This window comes from Pseudorca crassidens, chromosome 1 (genome assembly GCF_039906515.1).
Source record: "Pseudorca crassidens isolate mPseCra1 chromosome 1, mPseCra1.hap1, whole genome shotgun sequence".
Classification (NCBI taxonomy): Eukaryota; Metazoa; Chordata; class Mammalia; order Artiodactyla; family Delphinidae; genus Pseudorca; species Pseudorca crassidens.
Window position 1 is genome coordinate 145,881,427 of NC_090296.1, and position 25,900 is coordinate 145,907,326.

Below are 25,900 nucleotides of genomic sequence, written 5' to 3' on the forward strand. Positions count from 1 at the left end.
CACTGCCAAGAGGGACAACGTCCCAGTTTGCTATGAGTTTCGTGGCTGAAGCTCAAGGATCCGTGATGCTTACATGCTGCATGGGCTCCCACCACATACCACTACACCTCCCAGTTATCCACATTAAAAAAAATGTGTTAAAATCAATTTCCATTTTATGAAAAGCAAAATAAGACACATTTCTGATAGGCACCTACAAGAAAAAATCTTGAAATACCTACTGGAATTTTGATCTAAAAATGACCAACTCATGGACCGGCAGAGGAAGTATCTTAGTACCCTTGAGCCTGTGTCCGTGGGGCTCCCATCTAGGGATGCCCTGAGCTTCAGTCAAACCTTCCCAGTCAACTACTGCAGTTGGCTGACCATATTCCAGGATTTGGGCCTGGTGCAGGTCAAAACAAAAATGGATTTTCCATCACACCCAGCAACGATCTGACTCTTGGGTGACAGGCTGACACAAAGCAGAGAACCAAATCAGGGTTGGTTCCCACACGATTCCCAATAGGGGATAAGCCCTTTGTAGGAGTGAGCAGAATTTTCTGTTCTCTATCCAGGGTAACCTCCCCCTTTGCCTGGTGTCCAGGTACGTGGAAAGCAGCATTATTCAACATGTAGACCATTCCACCAATCAGTCCAAGACAGGATAAGGAGCCTGAGCCAGAATGTAATCAACTTCAGAATGGATACTTCCTTCATTGAGAAAGTCTTGCTATGGAAAAAAATGTCAGCTGAACTAAACAGTGTGTTTAGCGACACTGATGATCTACACTTACTGGCCCACAGATCAAACTCTGAGTAGCAATCATATGGAGAGCTACTCCTCCCCTGTCCTCACCCAAGGTGGATAAAAATATTTTAAACATTTTGGCCCTCTGAACTGTATTTTCCCAGCATTTCCCATATTCTACTGACACATTTTTCCTTTGGATGTGTTAACGCTGGTGGTGAAAACTACCGCCCTGGCACAGAACTCTCCTGGATTATGTTAATTTAGTTAGTCCAACTCTCAGTATTCCAGGGCAGCTCATCATTCGCCCACACCAGCTCCTCTTCCCTTTAATGAAACACAGGGATCTCACTCAGATCTGTGCGAGTCTTCCCATCCAACTGCATCTCTGCTGATGCCCAGTGTCCTTCCAGGTCCTAGACTCTCCCAAGCTCCTTCCACCTGACAGCATCCAGACATGAAGACTCTGCACCTAGCTCTTAGCAAGGCTGGCCCCACTGTACCCTTCAGGCCTCCACCATGTGATGGTTCACCTTCTCAGGGAGGCTCTCCCTAACCCCTCTAAGTTAGCTCCCTCTTGAATTCTCCATTACAGTTCCCTACAAAACATCACGAAACTCCCCTCAGTTTGCAACTTTATTTCTATGTACCTGTGTGTCATCTCTCCCACGCAATAAACTATGAACAGAGGGCAGGGAGCATGTCTTCTTCATTCATTATTGTATGTCTCATTCATTATCGTATTATTGTAGGTGTATCTAACACAGTGTCTGGCACTTAGTAAGTACTCATTAAATATTTGCTAAATAAGTGAATAAATTACCAAGTCAACTACTTACAGAAGGGGTTTCTAAGGAAAACCTATTTAAGCAATTACTAATTTATAAATCAAAGAAATGTTCACCGTTTAAAAAAGAGAGAGAGAAAATAATAAAAACATGAAAGGTGTTGTGGTTACCATACCTTGCCTCTCCTGTCTGAGACTCCATCTGATTGACCCAAGATTTGTAAATATCCACAGGGTCAGTTTTGATATTGAGAGATTTGTCATCCATAATCTCCTTAACCACCGGGGCCAAGATCTGTCTCAGCGCATTCTGGCCCCTGGCCCCACGGTTGAAACTTACAACCATCTTAATAACTGTAGGATTTCCTGTCACGATTTCTTGAATCTGATCTACTTTTGACCTATAAAACATAAATAAAAATTCAATTCAAACTAATCACAAATCTACCAACCTAAAGATCCTTCCTACCTAAAGATCCCATCTCCTAAAAACAGAAATATGATAGTTGGAAGGAAAGGGTTACAAGCTCTTTCTCTAGAAACACTCCCCAACGCTCATCTGAATACCGCACCTTCCTGCTGTTGTTGCAAACTCAATCATAGGAACATGATCAGGTCTTTCACTAGCTAAAGATGTGAAATCTTCATGTTTGGACCAGCTTTTAAAAAATTCTATCTTAATACAGAATATTCCTAAAACTAATTTAGCGAATCTCTATCACCTCCCCAGAAACAGCGACACTTTATATTAGTGTTTATTATATTAGCTTATAATTAGCATATTAGTTTATATTGTGTATATATTATTAGTTCATATTGGTATACAGTATATATATAATTAACATATAATTAATTTGTATTTTCAGTATAATTAGTTTGTGTGAGTGCATAATCTATATTATTACATTATAAAAGGTAAATGCTTCTTTAGAGTAAGTATCTCACACATGTCACAGTATTGAGAAAAGGCACAGGCAGGCCTGAATCTCAAACTATGAGCACCTAGGACGGTGGGGAGGGGTCCCATGTATGCCCTGCAGAAATCTGTCCGTACTTGATTTCCTCCTGCAGTGCTGTCTTAAACAGCCGCAGGAGCAGGTACTCCTCTCGCTGGTTGGATGCATAGTTGTAGAGTGTGAAGATTACAGAGTCCATGAACTTGGTGGACTTGTTCTGGGGCATCTGAAAAATCAGCTTCGCCAGATAGGTGGGGTTGGTCTGAAACGAAAGCAAGCGATAAGTAATTTCTAGATGACATGAAGGCTGGCACAAATATTCAAGATTTTTTAGCTTGAAGGATTAGAAAGTACCTGAGTAATAAAGAAAAATAAGATAGCCCTTTGCTCATCTCTCAGTGGAAATCAGAAGGACTTTCACAGAGATCTATGCATAAGGTTTTCTTGAGAAAAGTAAATTAACTCAATTTTACAATACTAATTCCGGGAGCCACTCACCTGCAGTAAATAAAACAGGTGTTGATATGCTTCCAACTTCTCTCTCTTCTCCTTGCTCAAAGCCTTGAGACCTCCCTTCTGTTTATTTAACATCATCATATCAGACAACTGTTCCTTATTTTTTTTGGTAAGTTTTTTACTGTGGGAAACCACGTCCTATAAACAAACACATATACATAAATCAAAAAGCTTTCAAAGATGAAACTCTGGGCATTATGCAAAGGTCTTTTAGCACCTAAAAACTTTCATGAAGGTCTACTGCACTGGCAGATCCCCTAAATATTTTAGAATCACTACACTGTACCTTATTTTCAGCACATCAATCAAATCCATTCCTACTTCCATCTTCCTATAAAGAACCTCATCTATAAAAATGTCCATTGATTCAGGAAACCAACTTCTAGGAATCTATCTTACAAAGTCTTAAACACAATAAAAGCTACATATACATTGAAACATTAACTGCAGTGTTATTCTGTAATAATAAAAGTTGAAAATGTCAAATAGTCTAGAAAAAAAGAGGTAACTCAGATTATTTCCTGATAAATTATTACACTGCCACTAAAAATAATATTTATGATGACTTAACATATGGAAAGTATCTTATCCTCTATATTAAATAAAAATGTAGGATATAAAATGATTGTTAGGGTGGTGGAATTATGGGATGGTTTTTATCTACTTTTCTCTATTTAAAATTTTGTGATTAAATCACTTGATTTCTTATTTAACTTAAAAAAAAACAATGTATGGCGTTCGCTGAGAAGAAAGCCAGCCTCCTACCCCCTCCCTGCAAGTCACCTAGGGAGAGACAGGGGTACCAAGCAGGACAATGTACCCCAAGGCCCTTACTGGCACTGGACCATACCTGTAGTGTAATTTTATTTTTCACTAGCAGTCCAATTTTGATATCCATGAGATTGAGGTCATTCTCCAGCTGCTGGTTAGAACGGATGAGGGTAATGACCTCTTCCCTCATCTTCATAAGATCAAGCTCCTCCTGAAAATCCTGGTCACTTTGGTCGAGCAGGTGGACAAATTTTCGGACCACAACCATAGGGGGATCCTCAGCATTGACTGACAGAAAGAAAGCATGTGTCAGACGAGGAATGGAAGCGTCAATAAAATGGAAAACATCAGCACTGTCTTAAAAAAAAAAAGCTCTATTCACACGTAAGATATTTGTTTATTTTTGAGATGTGCAAAGACAACCACCAAGTGCAGTCTTCCCAGTCATGCTATTGCTATGTTGTTATGTGGAAGGCGAATACAGCAAGCAACAAGACATCAAGTCACAGGTGAGCAATGGGGCTTAAGTCACAAACAGCACCCTACCCCCCAAGCCTTGCCTGCAGGACAAGAAAAGAGATCCGTGGAGAATACTCAGAACCTGACGGCTCTCAACCACTGCCTCAACTGTCCTCTGCTGAGCCACAGTTACTCACTGAGAGTCTTGTAGTCATCACGAGCTTTGTTTGCCCGAATAAAAGCCTGGATTTTGATAATGTCGTCCATCTAAGGAACAAAAAAAAGAAATTCCTTTGTTCTTCTGTCCACCATAAACACAGCAAAACTAACTCTACTGGTCCTTGTTACCCAAGGGTACTCACATGGTCTCGGAAATACTGTAGGCGATCTCTGTAGCGCTTTCTAGCTTGATGCATCCTTGCCAAGGACTGAATCTGTGGAAAAGGAAAAGGCGGTCCTGGAAATTAGAAGAGCCCTTCATCTCCACACATATCATGCTCACGCCCCACGCTGAGAAACCCTGCCTGGGCTACACACCTTTATAACTTCATCTTTATGGGAGCGCAGGTAAGCTAAGCGGTCCTGATACGCCTTCTTCTGCTTGTATCCTCGCCACTGCGACTGAAACCATCAAACATTACATGCGACACATTATTTCCCAAGGGTCAGAGGAAGTTAAAAGATTCTGTCTTGAGATACCATCCAAGTGCAATTCATGATGCAGCTTTAAAAAGGATCACGTCCACCAGTGACAGGGGAAGAGGGGCCTGGGCTGTACCTCTACCAGGAGAGCACACTGGCTAACTTCCACCTCCCTGATGTGAGCACAGCACTTCACACCTTAAAGTGCATCTGCACAGATGCTCTCATAGGCTCCTTACAACGAATCAGGTGAGGAAGGTAAGATAAATATTAGTATCCCCATTTATAGATGAGGACACAAACTCAGAGAAGAGGTTTACCACTACCTGGCAGTGCTGGAGCCATAATTCCTAACCCAGAATTGTTTCTGTGACATTGTGCTTCCCTGTCATTGAAGCAAAATCGCAGTTGCTTCTCTCAATATTCAAATCTGACACAAAGGAACAGTCTTAGAAGACAATGAGGTGCCCAAGAAGAACTGCCACTGAGCTGGACAACTCACCACACTAAACAGCAATGAGCACACATTGATTCCAATGGTAGGAGAGGAAGTGCTTGTCAGAAGAAGGACAAGACTAAGAGGTCAGAAGACAGAGGACATACTCAGACATTCGATCGTAGGAGCTGACTTTTTATTACCCCTGCTCTAGAAGCCCACTTGCTGTCTGCATAATAGGCTCTGAAATACCTGAATGCAGGTGATGGCAGGGATTTGTTTCTTTAGGAAATTTATCCTGGATCGGAATTCCTGCCGAACTAAGTATCCCCTGAAGCAAGCCTGCAGCTTGGTGATCAAGCCTTCGTTGGCCAGCCAAAGCTGTTCTCGGTTATACGCGGCAGTCACCCCAGAGATGGAACTCTGAAAAAGCAATGGTCACATGAGAAGACAAACACAGGTGAGAATGGACACAAATTTTTACACAGTATCACACAAACTAATGCTTAAGGCTTTCCAAGGCTATACTAGATCTTTAGCCAAGAAATGGGAATGCAGACTTCAGATCTATTTTTCAAGGCCAAGTTGTCCTCACATTCCCCCAAAAAGTCATAAACAAAAACTTCACCTTCTTTTACCTCATATGTTATTTCCTTTACTCACCTACCTAACACTGGCTGTGCCAGGAAGTGTGCTTGCTGATCTGGGGTCATTGCTGACAAGAAGACAGAGTAACAGGTGACAACACCAAGGCCCAGATCCCCTGGAATGACACAGAGGAGGGCCCTGCAAGGGAGTGGACAGACTACAAATCGTCTTGAGAAGTAGCCTAGAGTGTTTGAACTGTTACTACAAGCACTGGAGAACCAGAAAACTTTCAAACAGGAATAAAGCCATCAGATTTATTTTTAGAAAAGCAGCACTGTTAGCGGAGTAGCTGACAGATTAGCCTGAGTGGATGAATTAGGATGCTGTTATCGTATAATCCAAGTGGGAGAGGACCTGGCTTGAATGAGGGCAGGAGTGGTGAGAATGGTTAGTGAGAACACCTGGTTACCCACCTAATATCCATGATATATGGATATACCATGTATCCCCCCGTCCTTGGTATCAGAGCCTTGATTTTTTTTTTCCCTGGGCAACAACGTGTGCAGTTAAAGACTGCACTAAATTCTGGAAAGCACTGATCTAGGTTACATATTAGAATAATCCAAAAAATGAGAGGAGGTGGAGTACACGGTCTGCAAGGAACTGGGAGAGAATAAAATCAAGAGACAAGATAAATGATAAGTTTGGGAAAAGAGACTTTTCTTTTGGGAAAAGAAAATGATGAAGGATTCAGTGAAAATCCAGATTCACTGAAAGGGAGGAAAGTGGAGAGTGGGAGAACCAATTTGATGGTCACTGTTTTTTGTTTTGTTTTGTTTTCAGGGAGGTAGGAGGTTAGGTAACGTGCTGAAGTGAGGTAACATCACTCCTCTGTTTAAAATTCTTAGGTCCAGGAGCCTGACTCCAGACTATACTACAAAGCTATAGTAATCAACACAGTATGGTACTGGCACAAAAACAGAAATATAGATCAGTGGAAGAGGATAGAAAGCCCAGAGATACACCCACACACCTGTGGTTACCTTATCTTTGATAAAGGAGGCAAGAATATACAGTGGAGAAAAGACAGCCTCTTCAATAAGTGGTGCTGGGAAAACTGGAAAGCTACATGTAAAAGTATGAGATTAGAACACTCCCTAACACCAATACACAAAAATAAACTCAAAATGGATTAAAGACCTAAATGTAAGGCCAGACACTATCAAACTCTTAGAGGAAAACATAGGCAGAACACTCTATGACATAAATCACAGCAAGATCCTTTTTGACCCACCTCCTAGAGAAATGGAAATAAAAACAAAAATAAACAAATGGGACCTAATGAAACTTAAAAGCTTTTGCACAGCAAAGAAAACCATAAACAAGACCAAAAGAAAATCCTCAGAATGGGAGAAAATATTTGCAAATGAAGCGACTGACAAAGGATTAATCTCCAAAATTTACAAGCAGCTCATGCAGCTCAATAACAGAAAAACAAACAATCCAATCCAAAAATGGGCAGAAGACCTAAACAGACATTTCTCCAAAGAAGATATACAGATTGCCAACAAACATATGAAAGAATGTTCAACATCATTAGAGAAATGCAAATCAAAACTACAATGAGATATCATCTCACACCAGTCAGGATGGTCATCATCAAAAAATCTAGAAACAATAAATGCTGGAGAGGGTGTGGAGAAAAGGGAACACTCTTGCACTGTTGTTGGGAATGTAAATTGATAAAGCCACCAGGAGGTTCCTTAAAAAACTAAAAATAGAACTACCATACGACCCAGCAATCCCACTACTGGGCATATACCCTGAGAAAACCATAATTCAAAAAGAGTCATGTACCAAAATGTTCACTGCAGCTCTATTTACAATGGCCAGGACATGGAAGCAACCTAAGTGTCCATCAACAGATGGATGGATAAAGATGTGGCACAGGCTTCCCTGGTGGCGCAGTGGTTGAGAGTCCGCCTGCCAATGCAGGGGACACGGGTTCGTGCCCCGGTCTGGGAAGATCCCACATGCCGTGGAGCGGCTGGGCCCGTGAGCCATGGCTGCTGAGCCTGCACGTCTGGAGCCTGTGCTCTGCAACGGGAGAGGCCACAACAGTGACAGGCCCGTGTACCGCAAAAAAAAAAAAAAGATGTGGCACATATATACAATGGAATATTACTCAGCCATAAAAAGAAACGAAATTGAGTTATCTGTAGTGAGGTGGATGGACCTAGAGTCTGTCATACAGAGTGAAGTAAGTCAGAAAGAGAAAAACAAATACCATATGCTAACACATATATATGGAATCTAAGACAAAAAAAAAAGATCATGAAGAACCTAGGGGTAAGACGGGAATAAAGACACAGACCTACTAGAGAATGGACTTGAGGATATGGGGAGGGGGAAGGGTAAGCTGTGACAAAGTGAGAGAGTGGCATGGACATATATACCCTACCAAACGTAAAATAGATAGCTAGTGGGAAGTAGCCGCATAGCACAGGGAGATCAGCTAGGTGGTTTGTGACCACCTAGAGGGGTGGGATAGGGAGGGTGGGAGGGAGGGAGACGCAAGAGGGAAGAGATATGGGAACATATGTATAACTGATTCACTTTGTTATAAAGCAGAAACTAACACACCATTGTAAAGCAATTATACTCCAATAAAGATGTAAAAAAAAAAAAAAAATTCTTAGATCCAGGGCTTCCCTGGTGGCGCAGGCAGTGGTTAAGAATCCTCCTGCCAATGCAGGGGACACGGGTTTGAGCCCTAGTCCGGGAAGATCCCACATGCTGTTGGAGCAACTAAGCCTGTGCGTCACAACTACTGAGCCTGTGCTCTAGAGCCTGTGAGCCACAACTACTGAGCCCACGTGCCTAGAGCCCATGCTCCACAAGAGAAGCCACCGCACTGCAACGAAGAGTAGCCCCCGCTCACTGCAACTAGAAAAAGCCTGCGCACAGCAATGAGGACCCAATGCAGCCAAAAATAAATAAATAAAATAAATTTATTTAAAAAAAAAATCTTAGGTCCATACACAAAACACCAAGTAGGAGTGTCTCTGTGGAGGTTAGTTAGATTCTCAAAGGTGTACACGACCCAAAAAGAGTTAAAAATCACTCTGCTGGAAGATCACCCTGACTTCCTTCAAGTGGCCAGTCAGGTCCTTGCCTCTCTTCTCTGCCTCCTCCACTTCGCATGCCAGTCAAAGGACCACTCGTCCTCCCTGAAATGGCCCATGTTCCTCCAGTCCTTGATGTCCTTCCCCACACTGTCCTTTCTGTCCAGAATAGACTTCCCTCTGTTTCTCATCTGCTAAAATGTTATCTACGCTGTCTTTCTCCAGGATAGAATTAACTGCTTCCTTAATATTTCCTCTATTTTACTGTTATTAGAGCATCTATTTCTCTCTGTCTTACATTGCAGTACTCAGTTCTGTGCCTGCTATTTTTACCACAGTATTGTTAATAACTGGAAAGTAGAGACTCTGATACATCTTTATAGCCCCTCAACGCCCAACAGAGAGAGAGTTCAATGAGCTTAGTTAAATTTAATCACCTGTGAAACCATTAGCAGTGAAGATGAAACACTGGGAAGGTACGAGACTATAATTTCCCTCACAGGAGAACTTTAATAAACACAAGATAGAAACTCATTCCTCTGATATGTGGGTTCTGAAGAAAGGGACTATTTCAGTTTTTACGTATGTGAACATTCCATTTTTTTCTATACAGGATTTGGGAATAACAGCCCAATGGAAGTAGATAACCTTTTTAAAAGTCCTTTACTGTCCCTTCTCTCTAGGAATCTTTGTGTGTATTAACCATGTGTCTAATCATGACCCACAGGAGCCTACTGAACAACTTCCCTCAATATATTTCCCTCTCCTTTCATGTACATTAGACAACTCCAGTTTGATAACCACGAGCTTAGCACCAGGTAACGTTGGAAGTGCTCAACAGCCCGTCAAGGACAAAGTAAGTGGCCATTACATACAAGGACTGCAAACTTAGTACCTCACCTTAAAAACTAACAGTGGGCATAAGGTAAGTACACACACGACTGAAACAAATCCAAGTTGGTTAAATTCTAAATGAATACAAAGACTATGGGCGGGGGGCTTGAAATGAAGATGGAGTGGGGAAGGAAAAGGAATTTTAATAAGCGTTGTAGAGGAGGTGACACTTTGAGATGGGTGTGCCTGGAAGGATAAAATTTTGACAGATGTAGATGGCAGAGGAGGGACATCTCACGACAGCAGGAACTTTGTTTCGTTTATGACTATATCTCCAGTGTTTAGAAGAGGGTCTGGTACATATAGGAGGTATTCAGGAACTGCTGAATGAGGAAATTCTAGTAAGAGTGAACAGCATAAGCAAAGACACAGGATGAGAAAGAAGCACTTTAAAAGCTGCTATAAGAAAAAATGCTAACTTTATGTGAAAGTGCAGGTTATATTCTAACATAGTACAGTTGGAATCTGTGGAATAGTCAGAAAAGAGATTAAAAATGTACACTGGGAAAGAGTTAAGAGTAGTTGCATTTAATGAGAAGTCAGAGCAACTTTTTTTGTTCTTTGCTGGATCATCCAGTTTTCTTTAAAAAGCACACAATTCATCTGACTTAAGTCTATAATCCAGATGTTTTACTAATTTAGGCCTTAAGCACTCCCACTGGAAAAATTACTCCAAAGTAGTTTGTTATGTAGCCTTAATTTTAGTCTAGGGCTTCTGACCACATGCCCTGTTCCTCCTAAGTAATATTACCTCTAAAATACAGGTACTTTCCCTCAGCTTCTTCTTTTGTGAAGAAATGAGACCTACCTGGATCTCCTCCCGAGAAAGCTGCATAGAATTCTGCACAAAGTCTGGGGGTTCATCCCATCCTCCTGCCAGCGTCTTCAGATTGTGGTAATAATAATAGCCACCTTTTACCCAGTGCTTCACCCACTTGCTGTTATAATCTCCTGGCAGAAAATAAAGGAAAGATGAAAGAAACCCAGAGCCACACTCCCCACATTCACATGTCTGATACCACAGGATTGTTCTGGTAAGGGTTAACAAGCTGAATGAAGACCATTCCAAAACCTGTCCCTGGGTCTATGAGAGTAAAGAGCGATCCTAAGTCCCTCTTAAATTATGACTTTGGGGCTTCCCTGGTGGTGCAGTGGTTGAGAGTCCGCCTGCCGATGCAGGGGACACGGGTTTGTGCCCCGGTCCGGGAGGATCCCCCATGCCGCGGAGTGGCTGGGACCGTGAGCCATGGCTGCTGAGCCTGCGCATCCGGAGCCTGTGCTCCGCAACAGGACAGGCCACGGCAGTGAGAGGCCCGTGTACCGCAAAAAATAAATAAATAAATAAAATTTAAAAGCTATGACTTTGTAATGTCTCATTTAGCTCATTCATATCCACAGTATAAAAAGAAAATACCTATGAAGTCCAAATGGGGAAATCAACCTTGACTGCCTCTGTTCCTTCCGAAGCCTATACCTAAGTAAGACCTTGTGTGTCAGAAAACTATTCTGATAAAAGACTTACAGCCATTCAGCCTCTCTAGTTAATTTTAAAAACAGGGCCATGAAATGGGATGAAAATTCTTATCTTTATTCCCCTCTTTTTGCAGATAAACTTTTAAATATCTACAGGCTTAGGTAATCAGAACTACTAACACCCTATGAAAGATAAACGTTTTCAGAAAACTGACCTTTTTGTTAACATAGCCACCCTCAAGGGGAAGAAAAAGAATATTTTCAAAAATAGGAATATTATCTCCTTGGGTCTTTAAAATAAGCCTAATACTGTACTTCTGAATTTCCCTATAGCTTGTCCCTTTGCTCTACATCTGCCCTGTGATATTTTCAAGTTCTTACTTTCAGGGCACATATTCATTTACGCAAACTCACCTGCTGCCAGTTTTTTCTTCTTGGCTTCAGCAAGGTCACTCTGGTAAGTTTCACCACATTCGGGGATGACGCCATACAAGCCGACATCAGGGGAACGAAGGGCACTCAGTGTTTTTCCTACATTGCCCTTCTCCACTGCTTCATTAATGGCAAAGATTCCTAAGGCAACTATCCCAGAAGAGAATTGTTACTGGAATAGTTTAGAAGGTGTCTAGATTCACCTACTAGCAAACTGTTCCCCCTACATCTTTCTATCTTGGTCAAGCTGAGTTCTAAGATACGGAGCACCTCGCCACCCCCACTTTCCACCAGAGTAGAAATAAAACAACTGATACATACACTTTTGTGCTTCTTGGGTGTCTTTGTTGGACTGCCAGATTCCACCCTGAATTTCATCCAACCATAACACAGCTGACTCATCCTGGGTTTCCTACAAACCATTAAAAGCAAAACAATACTATAGTCATCAAATCAGGGTACGTCATGATGGCGGCTTCTGAGACTCAATTAGAGACAGAGGAAGAAGTTTCCAACATACAAGACACATGGAATAGTCAACTGGAAGAAGCCGGGCACCAAAAAACTGGTAAAGGGTTACAAGAGAAATATCACAGATGTAGGTGATGGATATAAGAAGATGGATTCAAGTTGTTCAGGAGGACAAGAGCTGCTAGAAGGGGCAAAACGTCCCAACTGGGAAGGGGCGTAGGGACTTAAATACTGTGACAAGCACCATGACATGAAGTACTTTTTAGAAAGCCTCCTTTGCCAACAATATTCAGAGGGAGTTAATATTCTCTATGACTACTGTTTTTAGGACTATCAAGATGTTATCACATGTGAAGCCAGGAGTCACTATAGGCAATTTAATCTTATCACCAGCTTATATTCTAAAACTTGAAAGTTATATCAGTTGTTGGAAACTTAAAAACACATTTTCACACAGAAACATAATAAATGGTGATTAGTTTTCTCAGCATGGCCAACAAAAGCCTCTCTAGTCCATAGTGTAGTTTGAGCTGAATACTAGAGGTGAAATAGAAGTGGAGTCTTTTTCTCCTTCTAGACAAGGCACCTCAGGTTTTAAAGTGTCCAGGTTGAGAGTCATGTCTGAGGCAATCTTGACAGACCCAACAAAAGTAACTGTTCCTGAGGCTTGAGCTAATAGCAATTGCGATAAATAGTAGCTCAAAAATCCATTGAGACTACTTGATGTAAATATAATTTGCCAAGGCACCAATGAGGCGGCTGGGATCAGTAACTATAACTGTGTTGCCAGGTGAGGTAGGGTCTGGGCTGTGGGGCAAAATGGAAAGTTTCACTGCCTTCTGCAGGCCCAGCAGTTGAAGTGCAAAACCTTAGAGGAGGCTTGGTTTTCCTCCTGCATTACTGGGGAGAGATACACAATATTTCACTCAGCAGAGCCAAGCAGTCACAAACCCCTGCAATTTATAAAGCGCCTTGGAGACAGGGTAAGGCCAAAGGAAGGCATCTGAAATCGAAAGATGTCTCTGTAATTCAGAGTTTTAGAAAGATCATTTAACTTACAATCATAAGAGGCACCATCCCAATTTAAGAAGCTCATATCTTGGGAAAGGAAAAGAGTAACCCGATAAATAGAATGCAAGAACAAGTCACCTAATAGCTGCAGAACTTAGCACTTTTCTACCACTGGTCAGCTTCTGTTACTGAAAATAGAAAATGGCCACACACAATTCCCTAGAGTCATACGAATAAATACTGGCAATGCTAAGCAATAGTTTCAATACGAGATGATACAATGAGTCAGCAACAACTTAAAATGAGAAGTCATAAGCTAGACGGCTGAAGGTGCAGTCTCCAAGAGAAGTGGCATAAAAACCCTTGCACCCCCAAAGCAAGTATTTCCACAGAACCAGGCCACTTCTGGCTCAGTTTTAGGCTAATGCACGCGTCAGACGGCTCTGAGCAGAGTCTACTGTAAGCAAAGCTTGGGGGCTTGGCACAACCTTCCTTGCATCCAGAGAAAGGCGCAGCTTATCATGATTTCTGACCATTCAGAGTTCTGTCTTCTCTGCCCCGGACAGACTAAAGCAGAAGGATTAAAGCAAACACTTCCATACATACTCCCCCCTAAGAAACAAGGTACAGAGCTGTGGTGTGAGAGGAGGAAAAAACAACAACAACAATGGAGCAGTACATCAGGGGAAAATGACATACAGAAATACCCCTCACCAGACTGAAGGAGGCAAGATCGGTGACATACACCTGCTCATCCCAGTGTGAGGAAAGAACAGGCTCTCTCTGCTCCAATTAGATCGAATAAGATGACAAAACCCAACATCCTCCTGTTAAAGTTTGCTCTAAAGATTAACTCAAATCACTCAGTAGAGAGTTAAAACCCTGAACGACGTATTGTGGAAAATACTGAGATAAAATAGATTTAATGTGAAAATGCTATATAAAGTATACTGAAATAACATCCCTAACAACTCTGACTGACACTTAGAAGCACACTGACTGCATTTTAGAAGAGGTAAAGAGATAGGGACCAGAGATAAGAACCAAACGAGTGGGCAATGACTAGAGGTAAAAGAGGTGGAGAAGCCACAAGATACGGCGAAAAGAAAGGGAAAAGAGATGAAAGAATGGCTACCATACATATATGTGTGTATATATTTGGAAAGCACAAACACACACACTTGCAAAGGGCACTTCTCACCCCTTAAAACCTCCTTAAAAGTCTCTCCTATTATATGTGGCATGGATGCGTGTGTCATGATTGATAAAATATTACACATATGTACTGATAATATATATGTAACATATTATAGATACATATATGTGTAACATAAATATGTTTTATCACTCATCACATATGTAAACTATGCTATATATACATATAAACCACTCCATACCTACCATATACACATGTAAACACACACACATGAATCTATACAACACATTTATCAACACAAGCACTGATCAATCAGAGTGGAGCCGAGATCTCATGGCCCCTTGCTGGTTTAGGTGTTAATCCTCCAGTTGTTCATAGCGGAAGTTCAGGGAAAGAGCTAGAACTCGGGGTGGAACACATTTGGGAGGCCTGGGACAGGAGCAATGTACCAAACAAAAGTATTCAATATTCTAACAACTGGTACAGCCATGTCAGTGCACACCAGCTGATTTTTAGCTACATGCATGTATGCCTGTCTGTGTACACTCAGACTGTGGGGTGGGGGAGGAGAAGCCAGACTTAAAAATCATTCATATTTGTAATTATAAAATGAGTTCCTTGAGAATTCCTGATATCTCTGTCTTGGCATTCAAACAATACTACCCAGTGACCAGTAATCTACTTTTAACAAGTATTCCAAAGGCACTAAATTTAAATGAAGAGAGAACTGACAATGGTGAAATCAGTAGAGGAAGGACCTCTGAATATCCCCTCCTACATAAAAGCAACAAAAACACTGACAAAAGTCATCAGAATCAACTTTTTCAAAACTACAGAAATGAACCAAAGGCTTGCAGCAATCAGAGAGAGTTTATTCAAGAACAGTTGACTCTCAGTAAGAACAGTGAGGCCTATGGCACTTAAACTGCCCTATTCCCATTTGTGCTCTGCCCACCCCCCTCTGCCCCCACCCCATAAACACCTACCTCCTTCAAAGCCCTATCTATTCCCACAGAACTGTCATTAGTTGCCATGTTAGGTAGTTCCCTGGAAGACCACAGCTAGGCTGTCTTTATTTGACCTGACTTAGAGCTTGCCCAGTGCAAACAGCCTTTTCTCCAGGGGTATTTGTCCAAAACAGAGGTAACTGCTTCACATCACGGATGCCTGGGGCAGTGGGTAAAAACTTAGGCAAATAATAGGTTAACCAAAAAGCTTAAAAGGAAAAGCTAGAGAATGAGATGTCCACAGAGAGCTTTGAAAAGCTCTGACAAATTCCTGGGATGGGAATCTAGAAGGTCATAGTGCATTATGGGCTATGCACATGCTCAGAAGAGATCTGATAAGGCTGTAAGCTCTGACCTCTGGCTGACCTTGAGGCTCTGGGCAAGCATGAAGTGAAGGGTAAAGCAAAATTGTAAACTGCCTGGCTGAGAGTCGAGGGCATGCCCCAACACACACAAAGGCCCTCAGCAATGGCTGGGAGCTTTATTGGTTCTAGGCATTTAAGGAAATTTCTGACTAATCATTAGCTGACCACTAGCTAACCAAGCAGAGACTTCAGTGGACACACATGACAAAGAATACAGACTTGAAAATCACTAAACAAACAACAGCAGAAACAAACAGGGACAACCATAAACACTGAGGAGGGGGTAGAATCTGATTTCCAAAGTTGACCCATTATTATTAAAATGTCCAGCTTTCAACCAAAAATTACAAGACATGCAAAGAAACAAGAAAGCATGGTCCAAACAGGAAAAAAACAGACAACAGAAACTGTCCAAAGTGAACTTAGTAGACAAAGACTTAAATCAGCTATCTTCAGTATGTTCAAAGAACTAAAGGAAACCATATCTAAAGAACTAAAGGGAAGTATGAGAACAATGTCTCACCAAATAGAGAATATACATTTTTTAAAAAAGAACCAGATTAAATTATGGAGTTGAAAAATATAATAACTGAAATGAAAAATTCACTAGAGGGATTCAGCAGATTTGAGTAAAGAGAAGATATATGCATAATGGAATTCCCTAAAGGCAAAGAGAAAGAGGCAGTTTACTTGAAGAAAATCTGAACAAACCTATAACAAATATAGAGATAGAATCAGTAATCAAAACATATCCCACAAAAACAAAACCAAAAATTCAGGACCATATGGCTTCAACGGTGAATTCTACCAAATGTTTAAAGAACTAATATCAATCCTCTACAAATTCTTCTAAAACATAAAAGAGGAAGGAACACTTCCCAATTCATTCATTCTATGATACCAAAACCAGACAGAAAGATATTACAAGAAAAACAGATCAAATTTAAATTAAGATCTTTTGCTTGCTAAATTTGGAACTCAGATGATTATTTTTAAAACTACTCCCAAGAGGAACTTAAAAGCCGAGCTGAGGCTTAAAAAAAGACAATTACACCTAAAGTATAGTCTACCCATCTGAGCACGGCACTGTTAAGCACATTTTCCTCTAACTCTCCCCTTCCTCTGCCTTTGATGAACTCTGAAAAGTTATTCCACAGCAAAAGGAAATGCTTCAAACTCTAGTCACATCCTCTAATAAAAGTTTAACTCCTATGATCCAAACAAAAGGAGCAGTAAGGCCCATCACATGCGTGAGAGCTGGTACAAATTATATCCTCAATCTACTTTCCTTTTTTAGACATGGACTCAGACCTAGCTTATTCTTTCAAAGCCCATTCCTCTGTCAGTTGGATCGGATATAAGACTCCTTTCGGACTAATAAGGCAGCAAAAAATAACACTACCACCACTGGCCTACAGAGAATCATTGCAGCCAGGCCCCAGGTTAGAGATTCTGAATTAGCAGAAATAGAATTAATGCTTAGGAATCTGTATTTTTAAAATGACTTTTCCAGCGTTCTAGTCATCAGTCAAGTTTGGGAAGCTCTGATCCAGTAAACTGATATCAAAGACAGGCCTCTATTTACAGCTTCCCTACAGCCAACCGCTTCTCACTTGAGTAAGTAAAATCAGTTAATGCCTTTGTCTAGATTTCCTCGCTACAAAATGGGGGTTGTGATTCAACCTTCACCACAGGATCAACTGACATGCATAGCAATGACCCTCTTTTTTTTTCTTTTTTTTTGCTGTACGCGGGCCTCTCACTATTGTGGCCTCTCCCGTTGCAGAGCACAGGCTCTGGACACGCTAGCTCAGCGGCCATGGCTCACGGGCCCAGCCGCTCCGCGGCCATGTGGGATCTTCCCGGACCGGGGCACGAACCTGTGTCCCCTGCATCGGCAGGCGGACTCTCAACCACTGCGCCACCAGGGAAGCCCAGCAATGACCCTCTTAAAAGGAACCTGGTACTTGCTACACTTATATGTTTAGGACACAGTAATGTCAACTACTCTCATGACAATGGAATCAAATGAGATCTGTCAACATTATATTATCCACAGCTCCTCCCCCACAACCCAAACTTCTAGAGCCCACAAGGCTGTCGGTGTACAATAGCTCCCTTAACACAAAAGCCCTGATCTGTTTTACCACTTTTGGCTTCCCAGAAGGAATCTGACCCCCTGAATTAAGAATTTCTTTTAGGGCTTCCTAAAGCAACATGGCAACTTCCTATTCAGCAAGAGGACTAAAAAAGGAGTAAATCTCATCCACTTCCTCAACAAACTAGCTGAGAGGCAAGACAAACTTTTTAAAAGATGGGTTTGTATTACAATTACTTTGGAGAACAGATTCATAGCAGCATTATCCCTAATAGCCACAAAGTGGAAACATGATCACTGACTCATGAATAAATAAATAAAATGTGGTACAGCCATACAATGGAATATTATTCAACAGTAAAAAGAAAATACTAATACATGCTACAGCTTGGATAAACCAAGCTAAGAGAAAGAAGCCAGTCACAAAGGACCACACATTGTATGATTCCATTTATACGAAATGTCCAGAATAGACAAATCCATAGACAGAAAGTAGACTGATGGTTACCTAGGACTGGAGAGATTGAGAGAAATGAGGAGTGACTACCTACACAGGTTTCTTTTGGGGGTGATGAAAATGTTCTAAAATTGATTGTGGTGATGGTTGCACAATTCTGTGAATAGACGAAAAAACCACTGAATTGTATACTACAAAACAGTGAGCTGTATGGTATGTGAATTATATCTCAATAAAGCCATTATTTAAACTAAAAAAAAAGAAACTTTACGGCACTACCTACTAAAGCTTAACATATGTATTCCCTATGACCCACAAATTCCACTTCCAAATGTATACCTAATAGAAATGCATACATATATTTACCAAAAGACATGTGCTAGAATAAATCAGGATAGTGGTTTATTCCTGGGGAGTGGGGAGGTGAATAAGGATGTAAGGGGATATAAGGGGGTTTCTGTTAATGCTTTTTATAATCCGAGCACCAATTACATAGGTATGCTCACTTCTGAACATTTATACAACCGTACACTTAAATAACTGACACATTTTTCTGGATCTTATATTTCAATTGAGAATTTCTTTAAAGAGACATAAGAGATGTGTCTATAACCATAACAACAAAGGACAACAAAAAAACCAAATATGTAAAATAGCATAAGCTTCTGGAGGGCAGAGTCTATGACTCTTATGTGTCCCTCCAGTGCTCTGAATCTAAGGGTGCCCAGGAAATAGTCATTGAGAGAACACCCCTACCTCTATCTCCGTTCTAGGAGGGATGGAGTTCTCGGAACAAAAAGGAACAATTTAGTGCCACTCACCTGGGCTTTCTCTCTCTTTGCTCTGATCAGCGTGTCTTGGTAATGCTGGGCCACTCCTGCAAGGACCCCCTCGAGTTTAGCTGCAGGAATCTGCAGGGCCTGCAGAGTCTTTTGGGCATCACCTTCATCCAGGGCTTCATTAATTAAACCAATGGCTAAAATCCCTAAATATGAATGGACAAAAGGTTATTTTTTAGATTAAGAAATTGTATAAATAAAACAGTCTTTAAACATGGTAAGTGACCATAAATCCTCTATCCAAGAGTTACCATGATTCAAACTACAATTTGTCATCCATAATATTAAACAGCATTTAAATCTTTTTCCTTTAAATTTAGTGGTTTTTTTCAACTAAGTAAACTCCCTTATATCCATATTCCTATTGAAATCTCAAGTCCTTTTGTTTTATTTTTACTTGCCCTAACTTAAGAGTGATGAGGATTTTGATGAAACTGGCTTTATAAAGGATAGCTTTCAAGTATACTCCAATGTGTGATCAAAACCATTCTTGATTCACGAAAAGTCAAGAGTTCAAGGGATCTTAAAAGTCACCTAGTGGGACTTCCCTGGTGGCGCAGTGGTTAAGAATCTGCCTGCCAATGCAGGGGACGGGTTCAAACCCTGGTCCAGGAAGATCCCACATGCCGCAGAGCAATTAAGCCCCTGTGCCACAACTACTGAGCCCGCATGCCACAAATACTGAAGCCCATGCCCCTAGACCCCATGCTCTGCAATAAGAGAAGCCACCGCAGTGAGAAGCCCACGCACCACAACGAAGAGTAGGCCCCGCTCGCTGCAACTAGAGAAAGCCCGCACACAGCAACGAAGACCCAACGCAGCCAAAAAAAGAAATAATTAAAAAAAAAAGTCACCTAGTTCAACATTTTTATAGAAAAAAAAGATGAGTCTTAGGAATCTCCTCTCCTACACCACACAGCAAACAAGTAAGAGACAGAGAATCAAAGCTCAGGGTCTCCTACTCCAAGGGAAGACTCTTCCCACTAAATCACTGAATATTTCTCACAGGAAACACTAATTAAAACTAGAAATAGTCACTCCTCAGGTATCTCATCCAACTGGACTACTTTTGTAAAGACTCTGTTGTATAATAAAAAATTTGGCTGGTCTTTGTCCCTGGTTTCTGGAAAGGAGGCTCTAAACCCTTGGAATTTCCCAAGCGATAGGAGTATCTTCATTATCCATAGTGGGCCCCTAGGACCACACCTGAGTTTATGCCAACCAGGTGACTGCTGGTGGGCCCCTAGAAACTTTTGGGATAGGGGCTGGTCACGCTGGAAAGACCAACCATGTGATTAGAAGATTGGGGCTTTGAGCCATGTGATCTCAGAATATCAGCCCAGCTATTCCAGGGAGGAGAAGCAGACTGGAAATTGAATTCAATTACTTGGCCAATAGCTGGCCATAATTCAATCCATTATTTGTATGGAACGAAGCCCCACTAAAAACTCTGGATATCCAAAGCTCAGGTGAGCTTCCCTGGTTGTGATACTCATCAATGGGCTAGGAGGGCAACACACCCTGAGGATACAGCAGCTTTGAATTTGGGACCCTACCAGACATTGCCCTCCTGTTCTCTTCTTTTGACTCATCCTGATTTGTATTCTTTACAATAAAACTATAACCGTAAGTATAGTGCTTTCCTGAGTTCTGTGAGTCATTCTAGCCAATTATTGAACCTGAGGGGATAGAGGGAACCCCTGAATATATAGCCAGTTTTTCAGAAGTGTGGTGACCTGGGAACTCCAGAGATTAAGGCTGGTGTCTAAAGTGAGAGGAGTCTTGGGGAGGACTGTGCCCTCAATCTGTGCAATATGACCTAACTCCAGGTAGTCAGTGTCAGAACCACTTCTTATAATAGCATTTAAAAATAACAGATCATGTTCAATTCGCCTCCTGAAAATTTTAGTTCTTATTACATACTTATCTAATCATAGCAGTTGCCTGGTGTTTCGAAAACAATATACAACTGTAGCTTTTTGAGACAGATTTTTTTTTTTTTTCCAATTTCCAAAAATCCTCCCGGGAGTAGTGTTTAGAACCAGCTCATGGAATCACATTATCTGTAACTGTGACATTATCTGGGGGGACGGGAAGTAGATTACTCACTCTCATGTTCCTCCTGCACCACAAGATTCACATGGTCCACACAAGCTTGGATGTCATTCCACGTAATAAATTCATTATTCTCTGCGTCTGCTTGAGCTTTCAGTTTCATCAGCTCATCGAGATACCTGCTCCATTCCCCCAACAAAAGAGACAATGAAGTGCAACATAAGAAAAGGGACCTTCAGGATTATTTTGGTTGACAGGAATGAGAAGACATGGGGGCAAAGGATCCAAGGAACAGAGATAGCTAAGGAACCCCAACAGCTTGATGTATTCTAGAGGTCAGCTTTGGGACCGAGGAGTTACCTTGAGCAAAGTGTAAAAATGCAAGGATATCACTTATTCTTAACGGCCTATTTATATTACATGTTCTGAATTCCAAGTAAGACCAACTCTGGAGTCAGTGGCAGCAGCTCAAGCAATCCCTCTAAAGACAAGAAAACAAGGCCATACACCAGCTAACAAACACAGAAGGAATGACAGATCAACAAATCACCATTCAGCAACTCTTACTGAAAGTATATGGAATTAGGCAAGGATTATCAATTGGGGTTAAAAATATTAGATGAATGGTTAATGGGGAACTGGACATTTTGATGCTGCAAAAGGTACAAAAATGATTATATTCTGGGGATTCCCTGGTGGTGCAGTGGTTGAGAATATGCCTGCCAATGCAGGAGTCATGGGTTCGAGCCCTGGTCTGGGAAGATCCCACATGCCGCGGAGCAACTAAGCTTGTGTGCCACAACTACTGAGCCTGGGCTCCAGAGCCTGTGAGCCACAGCTACTGAAGCCCGCAGGCCTAGAGCCCATGCTCCGCAACAAGAGAAGCCACCTCAAAGAGAAGCCTGTGCACCGCAACGAAGAGTAGCCCCTGCTCGCCACAAACTAGAGAAAAGCCCACGAGCAGCAACGAAGACCCGAGGCAGCCAAAAAAAAAAAAAAAAGTTACATTAAAAAAAAAAATTATGTTCTGGTGATAAGGGAGAAAAATAAATATGCAATTGGAGGGATTAATGTCCCTTAGTATCTCTAATGGTGGGGACAAGCAGATTTTATATGCCTCTTGATATGAGAAAATATGAAACACACGTCGCCAAAAATATTTAATTGAATCTTGACAAGTCTTTAGACCTAATTTACAATTTACAGGAATAAACCAAATATTAGGAAGCAACCAGAACTGAAGATGGGACATTTTATAGGACAACTGGCCCCATCTCTTTAATATGTCAGTGTCATAAAGAAACGGACAATGCTAGATTAAAAGATACCAAAGGGACACAATAATCAGATGTTAACATGTGGTCCTGGATTGGATCCTGGTTTGAACAAACCAGCTGAAAAAACAAACAGTTTTGGAACAAGAAGTACGAAAATGGACTAGGTTTAGAAAGTATTAAAGAAGTACTGTTGATTTGTCAGGGTATAAGAGTGTTATTTTGGCTATATAATATCCTCATTGTTTTAAATAAGTATACTCATAAATTTAGGAGTGGAATGTTATATCTGTAATTTACTACAAAACCTTCAGCATAGTAAAGAATAAAATGTATCAAAATAGAAAAAATAAAAGACAATCACACTGAAGTCACAATGCCTGCAAAGAAAATAAGAGTGTTGGCACACGAAAGACAGAGGTGACAGCTACCTAATGGATTCAACCCAGCACTCTGGGCACCCACCTCTGGCAGTTTTCTTCTTCAATATTGGTAAGGCCTGTAACTGAACTGCTCAACTGTTTCCACACTGTATTCATGTCTCCGGATTCCAGCGCCCTGTTGATTACGGCCACCGATGACAACATCTCCACTGCAACAGAGAGCTCAGGATGGGTGAGGCTATGCTGTACAGAAAGTGAGGGGGGAAAGAATAAGGAAAGACATTCTGGAATACCAAGGGAGGTCAGAAGTTTAATAAAACCATAACGAGTCTAAGTTTCCAGTAAAACAAAACAAACAAAAAAAACCCCTCTACCTAACTACACCAAGAAGTGGGTATTAAATTTTAAATTCACGTCCACTCTGTTTTGCTCACAAACAGCACAGGTTCAGTTAACTCACCTGAGGACTCTGTTGCTGCAGGGTAGCCAGTTCCTTCTGATAAAGATCGGCAGCAAATGGAAACACCTGGGGCAGCTGGGCTTCGGGATTCATTAGCTCCATAACAGTCTTCTCAGCAACACCCTTCTGGATTGCAGCATTGATCGCTGCCACTGCTGTCAGTCCTGGGTAGAAAACAAAGAGGTCACAAAGGCAGCTGGCTTTGAGAGGCCCGAGGGGAAGCAGATGCCAATTTTCACAGAAGAAAGTTATATTCTGTGGATAAGCTATTAGCCATGACGTTTGAAGTAGAACTTTCATCTTTAGAAAACAGCCTCCTTTGTATGAGGGTGAACTGCATGGTATGTGAACCACATCTCAATAAATCTGTCTCTAAAAAGCAGCCTCCTCTTCTCCTCACCCCTTTTTTCTTTCCACTCCAAATCATCCTGTCTGCCACCACTACGCTCTACCTAAGACATCCTTCCCCTACAGAGGGGAGCCTGGCAAAGAACTAGCTTGTTAAGCTGCCATTCAAAGCTTCCCACAATCTTTCCAAGCCTTTATCTTACACAACTCAGCCTAAAACATCTACAAAAATTTTATTCTACCCACTGTTCCATAATACATCTTTCACCTTCTGTCCCTCTGCTCACACTTCCTCTTCCCCTGTTGCCCCATATTAGGAACACCCTTCTCTCCTGTCTCTCAACATACAAATCTTGCCAATCAATCCCTAGTCCTGTCTCCTCCAGATGCTTCCCTAACCAACCACGTAAGCACGAGCTTCCTAGCCAAAGTGAGCCTACGCTGACTCCGGTTCTACTTTTAAAACCGGAGGAACCCTTCTGCCACCAAAGGTACCTGGTAGTTGACTGCAGCTAGTAGCCTTGGGGTGGGGTGAGGAATGACAGAATCTAACCTCAGGTCCCTCAACGACACAAAGCCACTTTCCTCCCCTACTCAGGATCTCAGTGGACACGCAGCTGAGAGGACTCTTACTTCTCTGATACTGCTGGGCAGCAGTGTTTGCGGCATCCACTCCAGACTGTAGCTCCTCCTTCTGCAGGGCCTCAGCCTGACCACCATGAGAAAAGCAAAGAACACTTAGGTAAAGATGACTCCTGCCTAGGCCTCCGGGCCTTCTAGTTCTCATATCTCAACAGCAGTCACTAGGGACAGAGAGCCACAGGCATAAGAGACAGCTTCAGGCTACACACAGCCAAAGCGGCAGCCTGAGCGAGAGCCGAATGCCCTTGTCAAATCTCGGGTAGAGTGACTCTCCTGATATAAGCACATTAAAAAGATATATTTTGTAAAGAGCATCAAAATGTTCTGAGATAAAATGTTTGTAGAATCATTAGCACATTAATGCTGCTTTCTCTGGCCAATGCTGAGGATTTGTAAAATGTATACTTGTCCTTATTTAGAAAAAGAAAAAAAAAAAAGAAATCCCCTCATATTTGTTCTCAAAAAAGAAAACCATAAAGTCCCACACAGTCTACTCTTACTGCACATTAAGTACCTTCCCAGTGTTGGCCAGAGGAAACTCATCAGGTATGGTTTTTTAAAAGTGGAAATTCCTGAAGTAAGAATAAAAAATTTCAGGTTCTCCCCAATGGCTTTTAGTTGGGGATTTAAGGGACTTCAAGTGAAGGGGTGGTCAGATTCACTTGCCGGGATGGGCAATGTTTATTTTAAAAGACGATTTACAACTCTAAAAGCAAAAGAGAGCTGAAGACAATGTGTACTTTACCTGAGTATACTAAACAGCCTAATTCATCTGCAGGAGAAAAAGTTATATTAGGGGGGAAAAAAAGCCCCATATATACCTTGACACAACAGCATGGGATTCAAAAGGATGTATATAAACTCTTGCAGGTGCAACTCAGGGTACTTTTACCTCTCTCTTCTGCTGTCTATCACTGAGGAGTTGCTTGAGGTACCAGTCACTATTCTGCTGCTGCAGTCCTCGAAGGCCCAGCGCTGGTGACTGCAGAATCTTGAACAAGGCCAGTGCAGATCCCTGCTTCAAAGCCAGGTCTATATTCGCTAACGCAGCAAACACTGAGGAGGAAAAAAGGCAAACGCTTAAGAAAAAACTATGTTAACATTATAGCCTAGAATATTTTTTCCTTCCTGAAAACCAATCCCAGTTCCAGATCAGGGAAATATAATTAGATAGCTTTTATTCTGGAGTATCACAGAAGCATTAGACTTTGGGGTTGGAAGAGAACCTTAAAGTCATCACATCCAGGGGTTCCCAGGTTGTTCAGATTTAACAGATTCCTGGACCACACCCCAGGCCTACTTAAAAGCTTCTAGATGCAGAGAGCTTGGCACCAATATGGGCAGCAATATAAGAGGCACCAATAACACATGCCTAAATTCCCTCTAAAATGCCAAGTCATTATCCAGACTAAACTACTATACAAGAGAAGGTATCCCACACAGCAATTTACTACATCTCTGGACAATTCTGTTTATAAAAATTGTTAAAGCTCCCACCCTAGAGTTGATACTTGAATACATCCAA

The 25,900-nt window shown here is 41.6% G+C and overlaps 1 protein-coding gene across 1 annotated transcript in view; it reads right to left on the reverse strand.

The window, feature by feature from the left end:
- IQGAP1 (IQ motif containing GTPase activating protein 1) overlaps window positions 1-25,900 on the reverse strand; it is a 102,253-nt gene that overhangs the window by 21,074 nt on the left and 55,279 nt on the right. The window contains exons 10-26 of the mRNA XM_067697490.1: window positions 25,268-25,431; window positions 24,367-24,442; window positions 23,386-23,549; window positions 23,008-23,168; window positions 21,323-21,447; window positions 19,196-19,359; window positions 12,131-12,221; window positions 11,792-11,959; window positions 10,713-10,855; window positions 5,550-5,720; window positions 4,757-4,840; window positions 4,582-4,653; window positions 4,417-4,486; window positions 3,840-4,048; window positions 2,972-3,127; window positions 2,572-2,735; window positions 1,694-1,918 (exon numbers count right to left, since the gene is read on the reverse strand). Of these exons, the coding sequence (XP_067553591.1) occupies window positions 1,694-1,918; window positions 2,572-2,735; window positions 2,972-3,127; window positions 3,840-4,048; window positions 4,417-4,486; window positions 4,582-4,653; window positions 4,757-4,840; window positions 5,550-5,720; window positions 10,713-10,855; window positions 11,792-11,959; window positions 12,131-12,221; window positions 19,196-19,359; window positions 21,323-21,447; window positions 23,008-23,168; window positions 23,386-23,549; window positions 24,367-24,442; window positions 25,268-25,431 (2,407 nt within the window). The remainder of the gene's footprint in view (window positions 1-1,693; window positions 1,919-2,571; window positions 2,736-2,971; window positions 3,128-3,839; window positions 4,049-4,416; window positions 4,487-4,581; window positions 4,654-4,756; window positions 4,841-5,549; window positions 5,721-10,712; window positions 10,856-11,791; window positions 11,960-12,130; window positions 12,222-19,195; window positions 19,360-21,322; window positions 21,448-23,007; window positions 23,169-23,385; window positions 23,550-24,366; window positions 24,443-25,267; window positions 25,432-25,900) is intronic.